Here is a 19,318-nt window from a genome sequence, read left to right on the forward strand (position 1 = left end):
TAAATCTGAAGTGAGTCTCTTGTAGGCAACATATAGGTGGCTTTTGTTTTTCAATCCATTCAGCCATCCTATGTCTTTTGATTGGATAATTTAGTCTAGTTATGTTTAAAGAAATTACTCACAACCATTGGCACACCTCAGTGATACTGCAGGCTTGGTTTCAGACTACCACAATATAGCTAATATTGCAATAAATGGAGTCAAGTGGATTTTTTGCTTTCCCTGTACATATAAAAGTTATGTTTGCACTATACTGGAGTCTCTTAAGTGTATCATTGCATTATGCCTGAAAAGAACAATGTACATACCTTAATTAAAAATAATTTAATGTTAATGTATGCCTACCATCACTTGAACTTTCAGCAAGTCAAAGTCACTGTTCACAGATCACCATAAAAAATAATGAAAAAGTATGCAATATTGTGCAAATTACCACAATGTGACAGAGACATGAAGTGAGCAAGTGCTGTTGGAAAAATGGCATCAATAGATCTGTGGACAGGGTATGCCATAAACTTTCAATTTGTTAAAAAAAAGGGGGGAGGACAGAGGGAGAAAGCAGCAGCTGTGAAGTGCCATACGGAAAAGCACAGTAAAACAAGATATGCCTGTGTATATTTATGGCCATTTTGTTCTTTGTTTCCTGTTATTTAGTAATTCCTTTGTTCCTTCATTTCTTCTCTTTCTTTATGATTTGATGATTTTCTGTAGTGGTATGCCTAGATTCCTTTCTCTTTTGTGTGTGTGTGTGTGTGTGTGTGTGTGTGTGTGTATTTACTATAGGTTTTTCTGTTCTGTGGTTACCATGAAACTTACATAAAATTATTTATATTTTAAGTCTATTTTAAGTTGGTAACAACTGAAGTTCAAATGCATTCTAAAGGTCTGCATTTTTACCCTCTTCATCACTTTTTATGTTTTTGATGTCAGCATTTACATTTTTTCTCATGTACCTACTAACAAATAATTACAACTATAGTTATTTTTACTACTTTTGTCTTTTAACCTTCATATTAGCTTTAGAAATGATTTATCCATCACCTTTACGACATCAGATTATTATGAACTTTACTATACATTAACCTTTACCTATGAGATTTATAATTTCATGCTTTTCTGTTACTGACTAGTGCCCTTTCATTTCAGTTTAAAGAAGTCCCTTTGACATTTCTTGTAAGGACAGGTCGGTGGGGAAGAACTTCTTTAGCTTTTGTTTGCCTGGAAAACTTTCAATTCCAGCTTTGCTGGATACAATATTCTTGGTTGGTAGTTGTTTTTCCTTCAGAATTTTTAATGTAGCATCCTACCCACTCTTGGCTTCCAAGGTTTGTTCTGAGAAATCTGTTCCTAGAGTTCCCTTGTGTGTGATTAGCTTCTTGTCTTTTGTTGCTTTCAAGATTCTTTGTGTTTGATTTTTGACAGTTTCATTATAATGTATCTTAGTGAAATATTTTTGGGTTGTACCTGGTTGGGAATCTTTCTGCATTGTGTAGCTGAATATGTGGACCCATATTTAGAAGTCTCTTGGGTAAATACCTAGAAATGGAATTGTTGGGTCATGGGGATAAGCATTTCTTTAAATTGAATAGAAATGGCCAGTTGCCCAGACTGATTGTTCAAGAGTTACAGTTGTTCCTCATCCTTGCCAACAGGTGGTACCGTCAGTGCTGAGTACTCAATGGGTGCCAAATAGGTGAGTGTTAATCAGTTCACTCATTTACTTTAGATTTGCCCATACTTCCAATTTTGCTTTTATTTTTTTAAATTTTATTTATTTATTTGACAGAGAGGGAGATCACAAGTAGACAGGGGTTGGGGGAAGCAGACCCCCTCCCTGCTGAGCAGAGAGCCCAATGCAGGGCTTGATTCCAGGACCCTGAAATCATGACCTGAGCAGGCAGAGGCTTAACCCACTGAGCCACCCAGGTGCCCCTGCTTCCTTCAAAATAAATTTTTTTTTCTTACACTTGATTTTTTATTTTTTAAAATTTCTTTTCAGCGTAACAGTATTCATTATTTTTGTACCACACACAGTGCTCCATGAAATATGTACCCTTCCTAATATCCACCACCTTGATCCTCCAACCTCCCACCCCCGCCCCTTCAAGACCCTCAGGTTGTTTTTCAGAGTCCATAGTCTCTCATGGTTCACCTCCCCTTCCAATTTCCCTCAACTCCCTTCTTCTCTCCATCTCCCCAATGTCCTCCATGTTATTTCTTATGCTCCACAAATAAGTGAAACTATATAATAACTGACTCTCTCTTGACTTATTTCACTCAGCATAATCTCTTCCAGTCCGATCCATGTTGCTACAAAAGTTGGGTATTCATCCTTTCTGATAGAGGCATAATACTCCATAATGTATATGGACCACATCTTCCTTATCCATTCGTCCATTGAAGGGCATCTTGGTTCTTTCCACAGTTTGGCGACCGTGGCCATTGCTGCTATAAACATTGGGGTCCAGATGGCCCTTATTTTCACTACATCTGTATCTTTGGGGTAAATACCCAGTAGTGCAATGGCAGGGTCATAGGGAAGCTCTATTTTTAATTTCTTGAGGAATCTCCATACTGTTCTCCAAAGAGGCTGCACCAACTTGCCTTCCCACCACCATTGTAAGAGGGTTCCCCTTTCTCCACATCCTCTCCAACACATGTTTTCCTGTCTTGCTAATTCTGGCCATTCTAACTGGTGTAAGGTGGTATCTCAATATGGTTTTCATTTGAATCTCCCTGATGGCTAGTGATGATGAACATTTTTTCATGTGTCTGATAGCCATTTGTATGTCTTCATTGGAGAAGTGTCTGTTCATAACTTCTGCCCATTTTTTTATATGATTATCTGTTTTTTGTGTGTTAAGTTAGAACTCCTCAAACTCAAAATAAAAATTTTTTTAAAAGTGCATTTTGTCCTCTTTATCTAGGTCACACCATCTCCATGCTTAACACAGTACTCCAAATATAGCAGGCATTCAGTATAGTTAAAGACTAATTCTTCGCCTTATAGTTCCTGAAAGCCCACCTAAAACCTAGGACGTGCCAGGCTTCATATGTCTGAAATAGAAGTCTGTTATTACTGAGAAGGAGCATGGTGTTTTCAACTCAGAAGAACACATAGTTTATGGCAGACCATTGGAACTGACCTCTCCCTGGAGATAGTTTGGGTATAGAGATTAAAAATGTTAATACACATTAATTTCTAGCATTTGGCCTGTTGTTCTTCAAGGCCATCAGATCAGGACCAGTGGGAAAAAGGCAACAACTGTGAAAACAAACAATGTAATTTGTTGTCTTCTTCCAAGGGAGTGGGAGAAAGAGAGCAATTCTAGGAGAAGCCCTGGTCCTTTTCGCCTTCAGTGCACTTCCCTGACTTCCAGTAGCCACAGCTTCATCTATAGGGGAGAACACAGACCCTGGATATCTAAACCTTTTTGCAACAATACGCAGGGGAAAGTGGCAGAAATTAGCAGATTCTCTGGCTCAACACAGAGATCTGGGTGTCTGTCCACTAACCACCAGAAGTTAAAGTTAGAATATACAAACTTGATGCACCATCTGTTAAAATAATAGCGAGGAAGGTTGTGAAAGGACAAAACTTTCTTTGAAAACATGTGAGGTGAAATGGAAATATGATTTTCCAAGATGAATCATTTAAAAAAAAATCTTTTTTTGGTAAGAAAACCATAAGGAGTTATCTCAAACTAGTTGTGCATGTGTGTGTGTGTTTATGAAGGGACAGTGTATAAGGCACTATAAGCCACTGAAAGGGTCTTGTCTTTTTCTGAGTGATAGGGGAGGTTGTGGAAAGGCAGAGAACAGGGAGTAATATGTCTGATTAACACTGCCAAAGCCTCTTCCCTCTGATTACTACAGGAAGGGCCAGAAGCAGAGATACCTGTTAAGAGGCTACTGAACTAATCAGAAGAAAGATGATAGGGGCTGGACCAGGGCAAGATCATACAGATAGTTTAAGTGATCTAATTCTCAGTTTACTTTGAGGTAGGAACAATAGGATTTTCTGACATGATGGGTGTAGCATAGCAGAAAAGAGGATGCGAGCGTGACTTCAGGATTTTTGGCCTGAGAAATTGAAAGAATGAAGTTGCCATCCACTGAAAGGAGGACATTTGGGGAAGCTAGTGTGGCAGCCTAGAGGTCTGTGCTGCTGGGGATGTGAAGTTCAAGATACCTGTTTGACATGTGCTTAATAAGCTTGGGGAAATCATGGAAAGTGTGAAAGTACCTGGGCGGGAAATGTGGGAAGAATGAGGAGAACAGGGGCCACCTGGGAGGTTCAGTATATTAAGCATCTGACTCTTGGTTTCAGCTCAGGTCCATGATCTCATGAGTCATGGGATTGAGCCCAGCATTAGGCTCCACATTCAGTGGCAGTGGGGTCTGTCTGGGGAGTCTCTCCCTCTGCTTCTCCTCCACTTGCTCTCTTTCTTTCTTTCTCTGGAATAAACAAATATTTTTAAAAAGAATGAGAACAGCTTTTCAACTAAAGTCAGGATAAAGAGAACAGCCTCACCTCTTTCTGAATATTGTAGGATGAAATCTTTGAGCTCTGCTACTTTCCATCTCCCGAACTTCCTCTAGTAATGTTCTCTTGCAGGTATTTCTAATCCTGTATTATGTGGAAAAGATACAGCATAATACATGAGCTTTACAAACTCTAAGCAACAATTTCTCCCCTCTTGAATAATTCTGGGCATCCCTTACTTAGAGGCCATATGATAGGGTGCAATGCAGCAGGCCCAGTCTTCCTGTGAAACCAGACTCTATTTTCTTAGTAGCTATGAAGCATTACCAGAAGGGATACTGGAAAGAGCCGGGTAGTGCCCATTAGTAGCCAACCACCTCAAATACAGACTTCCATACAAATCTATAGATCTGAGTGTGTCTCTAAGTCACAGAGGGCCCTGAATGTGGAGGAGTCCATCTGTATGAATTCAGCCAGACGGTTGAAGATTCATAGGACTGATATAATTCTGTATGACTTTTTCTACCATGCTCACTATTCCATAATCTTGATTCTTAAATTTTCAGCTGTGTGCTACCTCCAACCCTCACTTAGGCAGAAAGACCTAAGACTAAGTGTGCCATTTAATAGCAGAAGTAATGGTAGAGTGGTTGTGTCAGAGATTCATATATCAGGTGTGCATATTTGAAACGTGCAAAGCAACCTAGACAGATACTCTCCATTTTCTGTGGCAACTTGTTTTCACTGGGGCATCTATCTCTGTCTATATTCAAGCATTCATCATTTATCAACACATGTAGGAGAACCTTATGTTTGTCTTGTCTCTTGAACACAGCTAGATAATTATCAAATCATTCTGAACACCCAGAAAATTGATCTGGGGAGAAAAGAAGCCACATTGTAGAAGGTAGGAGATGTGGTGATGTGACCTGGGGTAGAAAAGAATCACTGGTGCCATAGAGGGGAGGAAGCCCTATCACAGAGAATGAGAGAGAGAGAGAGAGAGAGAGAGAGATGTGTGCACAGGGGATTACACAAGAAAACACTTCCCCAAAACCACTGACTGGGAAAATGAGAGGGGCTGATTATCACAAGCTTTTATAAGTGGTGGAGCTGAAAATCTGAATTTTTAGAAGTTTGTGCCGTTGCTAGAATTGAGCCTGATGGACATAGCAGTGTTACTATGGAGAAGGAGGGCAGAGACCCAGGAGTGGACATCATGCTCTGAGGATCCCCTGCATCACCCTGGGAGAAACTGTTCCCCTTTCTGGCGTGTATTTGGGAGAGGTGACATTGCCTCTGAGGGGACAAAAGAGACAGCAGGCAACGTTGAGCTGCCCTGTTCATTAACATATGAGTAAAGACACCTGCTGAGGGCAGCTAACTGGATGTTGGCTTTTTGCTATGCTCTACCATAAAACCCAAACCCCTACTTAGTAGTGGGACTGCTTTTCTGTGACAAACCTGTCCCAGCCACAGCCCAGCAAGAGCCGCCCACAGAGGATCAGTGCAGTCTGCACTGTGTCTGCACTGTGACCGCTCCCCCAAATTTGGAGTTTTGAAAACTGTTTGCATGCCTGAGATAAAACACAGGAGTACTGCTCCACCAGACAGGCAGATGGCTTGGACACAGACAAGGTGAACGTAGGGCTTTGACAGAAGCCTGGGACACAAGAAGGGAGATTGTTCACTTTTCTGTGAGGGCTTCATGAACAGCTGCAAACGTGAACTCCTCTCTCCAGGGAAGAGAGTAGACTGACGCCATTTTTTACCTTTCCCATCAACACAGACAGACTTCAGTGAGCAGAACAGTGCACATAGTGGATTCTGGAGCTACTTACACCAAGCCCTGATTGCTCTTGCAGGTGCCTTTTTTAATAGAACAAGTGTGACTGAGAGCCAGAGCAGCAGCAGAGCCCTTCCCCAGAAGGCTAGCAACCCCCTTCCACCACACAAGCACAAGGTCTACCAATCATAGAGTGCTACAAAGCTTCAACTCTAGAGGAAATAGGACCAAGCAAAGGTTTTCCCAGCACAAAAAAAACAGAGACCTAGACAAAATGTCAAGTTGGAGGAATTAATCCCAAAAGAGAGAATAAGAAGGGGCCATGACCAGAGAGCTAATCAAAATAGGTATAAGTAATATTCCTGAACCAGAATTTAAGACAACAATCATAAGGATACAAGCTGGGCTTGAGAAAAACGTAGAAGAAACCAGAGAGATGCTTATTGCACAGATAAAACACCTAAAAACTAGTCAGGCCAAAATAAAAAAATGCAATAACTAAGATGCAAAACCACCTAGATATAATGACTAAGAAGCAGAGGATAGAATAAGTGATACAGAAGATAAAATTATGGAAGCCAATGAAGCTGAAAAGAAGAGGGGAAGAAAAATATTCGATCATGAATGTAGACTTAAGGAAATCTGCGGCTTCATAGTGTGTAATAACTTTCGTATCATGGGATTCCCACAGGAAGGGAGAGAAAGGGGCAGGAGGTTTATTTACGTAAATTGCAGCTCAAAACTTCCCTAATCTGGGGAAAGAAACAGGCATCTAAATCCAGAAGAGACAAAATTCTTACCAAAATCAACAAGAGCCAGCCAACACCACGACATGACATAGTAAAATTTGCAAAACACAGAGGTAAGTAAAGAATCCTGAAAGCAGCAAGGGAAAAGAAATTACTAACCTACAAGGGAAGACAAATCAGGTTAGCAGCAGATCTCTCCATAGAAACCTGGCAGGCTGGAAGAGAATGGCATAATTTATTCAATGTGCTCAATAGGATAATATATTCAGCCAAGAATACTTTATCCAGCAAGGCTGTCATTCACAATAAAAGGAGAGAGAGTTTCCCAAACAAACAAAAACTAAGAGTTTATAACCCTAAACCAGCCCTGCAAGAAATATTAAAGGGGACTCTTTGAGTGAGAAAGACCAAAAGCAACAAAGACTGGAAAGGAACAGAGAAAACCTCCAGAAACAATAACTTTATAGGTAATAGGGGATAAATTCGTATCTATCCATAATTACTCTATATGTAAATTACTCTAAATGTAAATGCTCTAATCAAAAGACATAGGGTCATCATGTCAAAAGAAATGAAAAAAACCAAGACCCATCTATATGCAGCCTGCAAGAGAACTGTTTTATTTTATTTTTTAAAAGATTTTATTCATTTGAGAGTACAGAACAAGTAAGAGAGAGCATGAGGTAGAAGGGAGGAGCAGAGGGAGAGGCAGGCTCCCATGAGCAGGTAGCCCAACACGGGGCTTGATCCCAGGACTCTGGGATCATGACCCAAACCAAAGGCAGACATTTAACCAACTGAGCCATCCAGGTGGCCCAAGAAAATCATTTTATACCTAAAGACACCTCCAGATAGAAGTGAGGGGATGGGGGAACCATCTGTCATGTTAATGGATGTCAAAAGAAAGCCAGCGTAGCCATACTTATGAGACAAACTAGATTTTAAACCAAAGACTGTAACAAGAGATGAAGAAAGGCACAGTATCATAATAACTCATAATAAAGAGGTTCCAGGGGAATTCTACCAGGCAGCTAAAGATGAGTTAATACCATTCTTAAACTATTCCAAAAAAATAGAAATGAAAGGAAAATTTCCAAACTCATTTTACAAGACCAGCATTAACTTGATTCTAAAACCAGACGAAGACCCCACTAAAGAGGAGAATTATAGGCCAATATCCCTAGTGAACATGGATGCAATAACTCGCAGTAAGATACTAGCAAATTGAATCCAACAGTATATTAAAGGAATTATTTACCACAATCAAGTGGGATTTATTCCTGGGCTGCAGGGATGGTTCGATATTCACGAATCAGTCAATATGATACACCACATTAATAAAAAGAAGAATAAGAACCATAGGATCCTCTCAAGAGATTCAGAAAAAGCATTTGACAAAATAAAGCAGCAATTCTTGATAAAAACCCTCAATAAAGTACAAATAGATGGAACACATGTCAACATTATAAAGGCCATATATGAAAGAACCACAGCTAATATCATCCTCAATGGGGAAAAACTGAGAGCTTTTCCTCTAAAATCAGGAAAAATACAGGAATGTCCACTCTCACCATTATTATTTAACCTAGTACTGGAAGTCCTAGCCTCAGCAATCATACAATAGAAATAAATAAAAGGCATCCAGATGGCAAGGAAGAGGTCGACATTGACAACTTGCAAAGGACATGATACTCTATGTGGGCAACCTGAAAGACTCTACCAAAAAATTGCTACAACTGATACAAGAATTCAGCAAAGTCACAGAAATCTGCATTTCTATACATCAATAATAAAACAGCAGAAAGAGAAATCAAGGCATAGATCCCATTTACAATTGTACCAAAACCCACAAGATACCCAGGAGTAAAGCTAACCAAAGAGGTAAAAAGATCTGTACTCAGAAAACCATAGAACACTGATGAAAGAAATTGAAAATGACACAAAGAAATGGAAAAAACATTCCATGATCATGGATTGGAAAACAAATATTGTTAAAATGTCTATACTATAAACAATTTGCAAATTTAATGCAATCCTTATCAAAATACCACCATTTTTCACAGAGCTAGAACAAACAAACAATGCCAGAATTTGTGTAGAATTAGGAAAGGCTCCACATAACCAAAGTTAATGTTGAATTGTTTATCTGAGATGGCATTTTTAATGAAGTCCCATATACCCACAGCACGACCAAATTCATTTGTTAAGCTTGCTGTAAAATGCTGTCACTAAAGCCACTGGGCTTTTAGGGGCAGTTCTTTTGGCTCTGTTTTGTTTTTTACCTCCATATATCTGTTTCCTTTACTAATCTATTTACATTTCAAATGTTTATAAGATATTATATGATTCAGAATGATTTAAAAATCTTGGTGTAATCTCAGGAAGACACTTAAGTGAAAATTAAGCAAAAATTGTGAAATGATTCAGTGAAATAAGTCAAGCAGAGAAAGACAATCATCAAATGGTTTCACTCATATGTGAAATATGAATGAATATGAAATACGTAATATAAGGAATAGAGCAGAGGATCATAGAAGAAGGGAGGGAAAACTGAATGGGAAGTCATCAGAGAGAAAAGCCATGAGACTCTTAACTATAAGAAACTTAACTATAAGAAACAAGCTGAGGGTTGCTGGAGAGGTGGTGGGTGAGAGGGATGGGGTAACAGAGTGATGGGCATTAAGGAGGGCACATGATATAATGAGCCCTGGGTGTTACAGGCAACTAATGAATCATTGAACACTACATCAAAAAGTAAAGGTGTATTAGATGTTGGCTAATCAATCTTTATTAAAAACTGAAATAATTCAAACATACATGTTACTTGGATTTTAAAAGACTGTACATACTACTAAAATACTTTTTTTGAGCTACATAGCACTTACACAAAAGGATAAACTTCAAAGATTTCCCAGTCCCCTTTGACTTACATATTTTCACACCTGTATTTACCATATTACAAAACAAAACAAAGAAAAATGGTATGCTAAATTATCTTTACTCACAGAAGAAAAAGAGGTTTCAAGTAATTAAAAAGACAACAACAGAGGCACCTTGGTGGCTCAGTGGGTTAAGCCTCTGCCTTTGGCTTAGGATATGATCTCAGGGTCCTGGGATCGAACTCCATATTAGGCTCTCTGCTCAGCGGGGAGCCTGCTTCCCCCTCTCTCTCCACCTGCCTCTCTGCCTACTTGTGATCTCTCTCTCTGCCAAATAAATAAATAAAATCTTAAAAAATAAATAAACAAAAAGACAACAACAAATTCAAGATTATCATTACTTGCCTTGAAAATGCAGTTGGGAACTTGCAGACAACCTTGGCTATACTCAACGGTAGAGAAGATGCTAGCAAACTGATAGGATGATTCTAACATAAGCCCCTCAGTTCCCAGTGTACCTTTATCCGTTCCTGGAAATCTGGAATCTACACCTAGATGAAGATATCACTGGGGAATCAATTCACAGAAGCCACAGGTTTTACTTTTACTTATTTAGTTTTTTGTAATCTTCAGTTAGCCACCCCATTTAGTACATCATTAGTTTTTAATGTTGTGTTCAATGATTCATTAGTTGCCTATAATACCCAGTGCTCACACATGACCTCCTTAATACCCATCACCCAGCTATCCCAACGCCATCGCCCTCCTCCCCCTCTGAAATCCTCAGTTTATTTTCCCAGAGTGTAGAGTCTCTCATGGTTTGTCTCCCTCTCTCCTTTCCCACCCTCCAGTTTTCCCTCCCTTCCTCTGTGGTCTTCCATGCTATTCCTTATGTTCCACATATGAGTGAGACCATAGGTTTTAAAAGATCCAAGTTAACACCTATAGTCAATACCATGGATCAAAATTAATATTATCCCTTCTAGAATATTTCTTTCTCTGCATCTTAGTTTGAAATTTATAATGTTTCAGAGCTTTATGTTGTAGATTATGTACAATGATCTTATGTAAGTTATTTCTGATTTTGAAAGCTTGTAATTTCATGGATTCTTTGTACTACCTCAGGGATTTCAGGGATTTCTAGCACCTCAGTTTAAAGGTGTTTGTTTTTTTTTTTTTTTTTCCCTGTGTGATTCGGTTAAAAAAAAAAAAGTGGGAGGATTCTGTAATCTAATACATATTCTGGGAGAACTATATTTTATAGATTCTTATTCCAAATATTTTTAAAAAGAAGAATATCTGTCTAATTTGAATATCTCCCTCCTAGTTCTTATTTTATTATTGGCTTTTAATTTGTGATCCTCTGGTATCAGGTTTTAGTTCCTCTAAAGTGCAAAGAAGCTCTATAAATCCCACTTTTAAAGAGCAAATGGATGACCTTTCCGGAAAAAAAAATCACGAATTAGGTAATATCACTATAAATTTTTACCTCTCATGAGTTTTGATGCTCTTTTGTTGTTTGTTTGTTTGTTTGTTTCTAAATTGAGTGCTGGTAAATCAGTGGCAAAAGCAGAGAGCATTCACTTTCTCTAAATGTTCCATGACTTTTAATATTCATAAAATGGCCAATTTTTAAATTTAATTTGCTGTGAAAACCATATAATTGGAAAAGAACAATTAACTATAACAGCTTATCTTTTGGTTACTACTTCATTTTTCAACTTACGATTTCCATATTAAATTTAGAGTCAGGCACACAATGGGGACTATGAAAAAACCAAGCCAGAAGTATGGACAAACCAGGACCATCTTGACCTGCAAATAAACAGAAATGAAGAGTACTTAAATAGGAATCTTTTAGTTCGTCAGGATTGGGTACCAAGTGCAACTCCCAGTTTCTCTTCTCCACAAAAACCTGGAGATGCAGGTTTGGATACAGTCATGGAGTCTAGAACTATTAAATCAATGTACACACATAACACCAAATAGCTAGCTTAATTTAATAACATATTTTATAAACAACCAACTAAATAAATATTTTGATCAAGTAAGTTGTATTTCAGGAATGCAAGAGTGGTTCAACCTTATATTACCTAGCAATACACCTTTCACTTCCAGACATTGTGTGTAAGGTAATTATGCCATTATAGTCCCCTGGGAAAACTCACTCTTCTCTCTGCCAGACAGATTAACTGGGAACAGATCACTTTAATTCAGTAAGGACTGTACTGACTTGAGACTGGGTAAGGCTCTGCATTGTATATATATTTATAATTTTCTGTATATTCTAATAGTTCAACATCTTAAAAAACCTTTCTATCTGAAGACTGCCCCTCCCAGGGCTAGTCTATTCTTAGAGATAGTAAGATCTCAATTGGGAGGATGCCTTTGTTCTGCAAATTCAAGGGCTAAATCCACAGTCTTCTCTCCTCTATCTGGCCCATACACCCCAGGAGGCAATATTCCTCTGCTGTAATTACCCCAGAACCAAGAACCAGGCAACTAGAAACCACCTATAGGCCAAAACCTGCAAAAATCACTCAAACAAGCCATTTCTGGGCTGTTTACCCACTCTGCCTTGCTTTCCCCTTGAAAAACCCAATAAAGGCAAGGCCTACCAGCTCCCGAGCTCCTGTGGTCTGTCTCCTGAAAACCCTGGTATCTTTCCCTTTTGGCCCTATGTGGCATTCTGTGATTTATCTTTAGGAACTGTGAGAATGATAAATTTTGTTAAAATGGCAATAGTAAGCCCTTACCTATCAGTAACTACTTTAAATGTAAATGGATTAAATTGTCCAATCAAAAGACACAGAGTGACTGAATGGATAGAAGAAAATAAGATCCAGGTATACCTGGGTGGCTCAGTCACTTAAGCATCTGCCTTTCACTCAGGTCATGATCTGGGGTTCTGGGATCCAGCCCTGCATTGGGTTCCATGCTCAGTGGGGAGTCTGTTTCTCTCTCTCCCTCTGCCCCTCCCCCTACTTGTGCATGCTTTCTCTCTAAGAAAATCTAAAAACAAAAATAAGATCTAACAGTATGCTGCTAAGAGACTCACTTCAGCTTTAAGGACACATAGGCACAAAGTAAAGGTATTGAAAAAGATATTACAAATAAATGGTAACCAAAAGGGAGCAGGAGTGGCTGTACTTGTATTAGATAAAGTGATATTCAGGCCAAATTGGTCACAAGAGACAGAGAAGATCACTGTATAGTATGGGGGTCAATTAATTAAGAGGATATAAGAATTGTAAATTATTTGCACCCAGCAGTGTTGCACCTAAGTATTTAAACCAGATACTAACAAAACTAAAGGAGGAAAGTTAGAACAATGTAATAGTAGAAATTCAATACTCCACTTTCAACAATGATTAGATCATTTAGACAGAAAAATCAATAAGGAAACAGCTTACATTAATACCACAATAGGCAAAATGGACCTTGTAAACACATACAGATCATTCGATCCAACAGCACAAGAATACACATTCCTCTCCAGTGCACATGGAACATTCTATGGGATAGATCACACCTTGGGCCACAAAACAAAAAGACAACCTACTGAATGGGAGGTATTTGTAAATCATATATTCAATCAGAAGTTAATGTCCAAAATATATAAAGAACTTATAGAAGTCAATGCCAAAAACAGAGAGAGAGAAAGAGAGCGAGAAAGAGAAAAGAAATAAATATTTCAACTAAAATGGGTTGAAGACACAAATGGGCACTTTTCTAAGGAAGATTTGCAGATAGACAATAGACAAATGAAAGGATGCTCAACATCCATAATCATCAGAGAAATGTAAGTCAAAACCACATCTTATACCTGTCAGAATGGCTAGAATTAAAATAAAAAATAACAACTGTTGGTGAGAATGTAGAGAAAAAGGAATCCTCATGCTGTCAGGAATGTAAATTTGTGCAGCCACTGTGGAAAACATTATGGAGGTCCCTCAAAAATTAAATACTATATGGTCCAGTAATTCTGCTACTAGGTATTTACCCAAAGAAAAGGAAAACACTAATTCAAAAGATACATACATCCCTATAGTTATTGCAATATTATTTACAATACCCAAGATATGGATGCAATTTAAGTGTTCATCAATAGATGAATGGATAAAGAAGTGGTGTGCGTGTACACACACACACGTGTATGTATGTGTATACATACACATATATACATATACACAATGGACTATTATTTGGCCATAAAAAGAATGATATCTTGGGACACCTGGGTGGCTCAGTTGGTTGGCCGACTGCCTTCGGCTCAGGTCCTGATCCTGGAATTCCAGGATTGAGTCCCGCTTGGGGCTCCCAGCTCCACAGGGAGTCTGCTTCTCCCTCTGACCTTCTCCTTGCTCATGCTCTCTCTCACTGCCTCTCTCTCAAATAAATAAATAAAATCTTTTAAAAAAACGAGAGAATGATATCTTACCATTTATGACATCACAGGTGGACCTAGAAGGTATTATACTAAGTGCAACACATCAGACAGAAAAAGACAAATGCCATATGATTTGACTTACCTATGGAATCTATAAACAAAACAAATGAATAAATCTAAATACAGAGAACTGGTGGTTGCCAGACAGCTGGGGATGAGAGGATTGGTGAAAAGGGTAAAAAGGAGTGGAAGGGATAGGCTTCCAATTGTGGAATGAGTAAGTCATGGTATTTTAATACCTTTAATACCTTTAGGTATAGCACAGTGAATATAGCCAAGGCTATCGTAAGAGCATTGTATGCTGATAGATGGTAGTTACACTTGGAAGTGAGCACAAGATAACATATGTAGAGTTGTTGCATCACTATGTTATACACTTGAAATTCATAAAATGCTGTAGGTTAATTATATTTTAATTAAAAAACAAAACTCAACAAAAATAGTTCAGAAACAAAAAAGGAAATTGGGAAGTATCTTTAGACAAACAAAAATGAAAACACAACATGCCAAAACCAGGGTATGGCAAAAGCAATTTTAAGAACAAAGTTTATAGCAATAAATGTTTATATCAAGGAAGAAAGGATCTCAAACAATCTAACTTAAAAACTTAAAGAACTAGAAGAACAAGAACTAAACCCACAGCCAAAAGGAAGGAAATAATAAAGATTAGAGCAGGAATAAGTAACAGGATTCTAGGATGATGGCAGAATAAGAAGCCATAGGGATCTGTCTCTGCCCTAAACAACAACACTGCACTCATAGAATGTGTCTGGTTTTGAACTCTGAAATCTATCGAAGGCTTGCATATTACAGGGGGTGACTTGAATGGTAAATTGTATTTAGCTTTGGTCAATTTCAGCTCTTAGTGCAGGAGCACTACCCATCATGTATTCCCAGTCAAGTGGCACATATTTCTGGAGCATCTTGCTTACAGGATAGGGGAAACTGACTAGGGGAAAGAAACCTGTTATCCAAATATTGGAAGTCTTTGCTCTGATCACTGCTGCTTCTGATCACAGAGGTGCAACGTGGGGGACCGCAAGTGTTGTTGCACATCCCTGCATTGTTCCAAGCCCCTCCCCTCTGACTGAAGTGACTTCAGAAGGCCTTTGACACAGAAACTCTTTGTCCACTCCATTTTTTCCCACTTTTTCCCCTTTTTAGGAGCCAGACAAATTCAAAACTAGGACATTCAAAACCATCTCTATATACAAGTAAAATTAGAAAGTGACCACTTGTGCCCAGGGAGAAGTCAGGAAGGACCTAAGAGAACATTAAGTATATACCTCAAATTAATCCTCAGCACAGAGGCAGCCTTACAATAAACAAACAAACAAAAATAACAAAACAAGCAAACCCTGGGGAAAAGGGAAAATGCTATTTCCAGAGTTACCACATTATTAGATTTTAATTTCCAGTGTTTGACTAAAAATTCATAAAACACAAAAGAAATAGGGAAGTATGTCCCATTCAAAGGAAAATCTTTAAAAATCTTTAAAAATACGTAGTCAGTTTTAGTTTATTTTTATGTATGGTGTAAGAAGTCCAGTTTCATTCTTTTTTATGTAGCCATCCAATTTTCCCAACAACATTTGTTGAAGAGGATGTCTTTTTTCCATTGCATATTCTTGCCTCCTTTGTTGAAGATTAACTGACCATATAATCATGAGTTTATTTCTGGGTTCTCTATTCTGTTCCATTGATTGCTGTGTCTGTTTTTGTGCCAGTACCATACTGCTTTGATTACTATAGATTTATAGTATCTTGAGATCTGCAATTGTGGTATTTCTGTGTTTGTTCTTCTTTTTCTTTTTCTTTAGAGAGAGAAAAAGAGAGAGCTGGGTGGGGGCGGGGGGAGGGGAGAGAGAGGGAGAGAATCTTAAGCAGGTTCCACAATCAAGATTGGAGCCTGACATTAGGCTTGATTTCACAACCACGAGGTCGTGACCTGAGCTGAAACCAAGAGTCAGATGCTTAATCAACTGAGCCATGCAGGTGCCCCTGTTCTTTTTTCAGTATTGCTTTGGCTATTCAGAGTCTTTTGTGGTTCCATACAAATTTTAAGATTACTTGTTCTAGTTCTGTGAAAAATCCTGTTGGTATTTTGACAGGAATTGCATTAAATGTGTTTATTGCTTTGGGTAATACAAACATTTTAACAATATTTGTTTTCTCAATCCATGAGCATGGAATATCTTCCCATTTGTTTATCATCTTCCATTTCTTTCATCAGTGTTTTATAGATTTCAGAGTGATGAAACTCTCACCTCTTTGGTTAAGTTTATTCCTAGGTATTTTTTTTTAATTTTGGGTGCAATTGTCAATGGATTGTTTTCTTTTTCTTTTTTTTTTAATATAATATAATTTTTTATTTTTTATAAACATATATTTTTATCCCCAGGGGTACAGGTCTGTGAATCACCAGGTTTACACACTTCACAGCACTCACCAAAACACAAATAAATGAAAGAAGATGGGATTGGGAGGGAGACAAACCATAAGTGACTCTTAATCTCACAAAACAAACTGAGGGTTGCTGGGGGGAGGGGGTTTGGGAGAATGGATTGTTTTCTTAATTTCTCATTCTGTTAATTCATTATTAGCGTATAGAAATGTAACCAATTTCTGTATATTGATTTTGTATCCTGTGACCTTACTATATTCATTTATAAGTTCCAGTAAGTTTTTTTGGTGGAATCCTCAGGATTTTCTATATATAGTATCATGTCATTTGCAAATAGTGACAGTTTTACTTCTTCCTTACCAATTTGCATGCTTTTTATTTCTTTTTCTCGTCTGATTGCTGTAGCTAGGACTTCCAGTATTATGTTTAATAGAAGTGGTGACAGTGGACATACTTGGCCTGTTCCTGATCTTAGGGGAAAAGCTCTGTTTTTCACTGACATTCTCAATTATAATACAAATTTTATGACAATTTAAATATTCTCTTAAATGGGAACAAGATGAGCTTATCACCATTCCCTTACTATAGTACTTATTCCACCACCTTTATGAATTAGGGCTCATTTTAATATTTTATTATTTTTTTTCTTTTTTTTTTTTAATTTTTTATTTTTGATAAACATATATTTTTATCCCCAGGGGTACAGGTCTGTGAATCAACAGGTTTACACACTTCACAGCACTCACCAAATCACATACCCTCCCCAATGTCTATAATCCCACCCCCTTCTCCCAAACCCCCTCCCCCCGGCAACCCTCAGTTTGTTTTGTGAGATTAAGAGTCACTTATGGTTTGTCTCCCTGAAATCTTGCCATTTGCAACAACGTGGATGGAATATTTTATTATTTAAAGACACTTTATCAGGACATAATTGGCTTACAATAAACGGAACGTATTCAAAGTGAACAGTTTGCTATGTTTGACATCCACTATGCTCATAAGATCATTATCACAATCAAGACTCTAACTAGCACACCAGGATTCTCCTTATCCTGCAATGTAAGCGTCCCCTCCTGCCCTTCCCGGCCATGTGCCACCCACTACCCTCTCTCCAGTTAACCACTGATCTGCTTTCTGCCACTATAAATTTGTTGGAAATTTTTACAAACAGATCCATATGCTTTGTAAACTTTTTGGCCTGATTGATTTCTCTTAACGTAATTATTTTGAGAGCTATCCATGTTGTCATATGTGTGAGTAATATGTTATTTCCTTTTTATCACTGAATAATATTCATAATAATATGGTGATTTGTCTTTTCATTCACCTGTCATTTCACTTTTGGGGATTGTTTCTAGTTTTGGCCATTGCAAACCAAATTCCTATGAATATTCATATTCAAGTCTTTGTGTGGACATACGCTTTCACAGGGAGTAGAATGACGGGGTCTTATGGTGTATGTACATGACACTTTTATGAAACTGTCAAACAGCTTTCCAATTTCACATTCTTATGAGCAGCATATGAGAACTGCAGTAGCTCCACAGCCTCATCCACTCTTGGTGCTGACATTTTTATAATTTTATCCATGCTAATAGTTGTGTGTTGCTGTCTCATTTTGGTTTTAATTTGTATTTACCTCACAACGAATGCTGTTGAGCATCTTTTCATTTGCTTTGTTAGTCATGTATATTCTTTGGTAAAGTATCTATTTGAGTATTTTGCCCATTGTATAATTTGGTCATTTTATCTTTTTTATTTGCCTTCTTCTTCTCAGTTTGGGTTTCATTTGTCCTTTTTCTAGTTTCTTAATGTGGAAGCTAGAGCTGTTTATTTGAAAACATTCTTTTTCACAGATATAGTGCTAAAAATTTCCCTCTAAGTACTACATCAGTTGCATTTTACAAATTTTAACATGTCATGTTTTCATTTTCATTTAGTTCATAATGTCCAACTTCCCTTTGACATATAAAGTATGTCAATTGCTCTTAACTCCTGGACTGACTTTAAAATTTTTTAAAAGATTTTATTAATTTCTTTGATGGAGAGAGAGGGCACAAGCAGGGGGAACAGTAGGCAGAGGGAGTGGGAGAGGGGAAAGCAGACTCCCAGCTGAGCAGGGAGTCTGATGGGGGGCTCAATCCCAGGACCCTGGGAATGTGACTTGAACCAAAGGCAGGTCCTTAACTGACTGAGCCACCCAGGTGCCCCTGGATTGACTTTGAAACAGAGTGTGTATAGGTTGAGACTTTAAGACTCAGCAGAAAACATAGAACAAGCTGAAAAATCAAGCCAGACTTGGTGCCCACCCAATATTGGGGAGACAGAGGTTGTAGTTTAAGACTTGCCAAATGGGAATGCCCTTGGTGAACACCCAGGGTTGTCGTCTTCTTTTTTTTTTTTTTAAGATTTTATCTATTTATTTGACAGAGAGAGATCACAGTAGACAGAGAGGCAGGCAGAGAGAGAAAGAGGGAAGCAGGCTCCCTGCTGAGCAGAGAGCCCGATGCAGGACTCGATCCTGGGACCCTGAGATCATGACCTGAGCCGAAGGCAGCAGCTTA

General features: G+C 38.2%; 1 protein-coding gene across 1 annotated transcript in view; it reads right to left on the minus strand.

The window, feature by feature from the left end:
• Positions 1 to 19,318, minus strand: part of LOC132002948 (phospholipid-transporting ATPase IB-like) — a 247,455-nt gene that overhangs the window by 54,490 nt on the left and 173,647 nt on the right. The window contains exons 34-35 of the mRNA XM_059378234.1: positions 11,627 to 11,715; positions 4,535 to 4,630 (exon numbers count right to left, since the gene is read on the minus strand). Coding sequence (XP_059234217.1) covers positions 4,535 to 4,630; positions 11,627 to 11,715 — 185 coding nt within the window. The remainder of the gene's footprint in view (positions 1 to 4,534; positions 4,631 to 11,626; positions 11,716 to 19,318) is intronic.

Source organism: Mustela nigripes, chromosome 15 (genome assembly GCF_022355385.1).
Source record: "Mustela nigripes isolate SB6536 chromosome 15, MUSNIG.SB6536, whole genome shotgun sequence".
Taxonomy (NCBI): Eukaryota; Metazoa; Chordata; class Mammalia; order Carnivora; family Mustelidae; genus Mustela; species Mustela nigripes.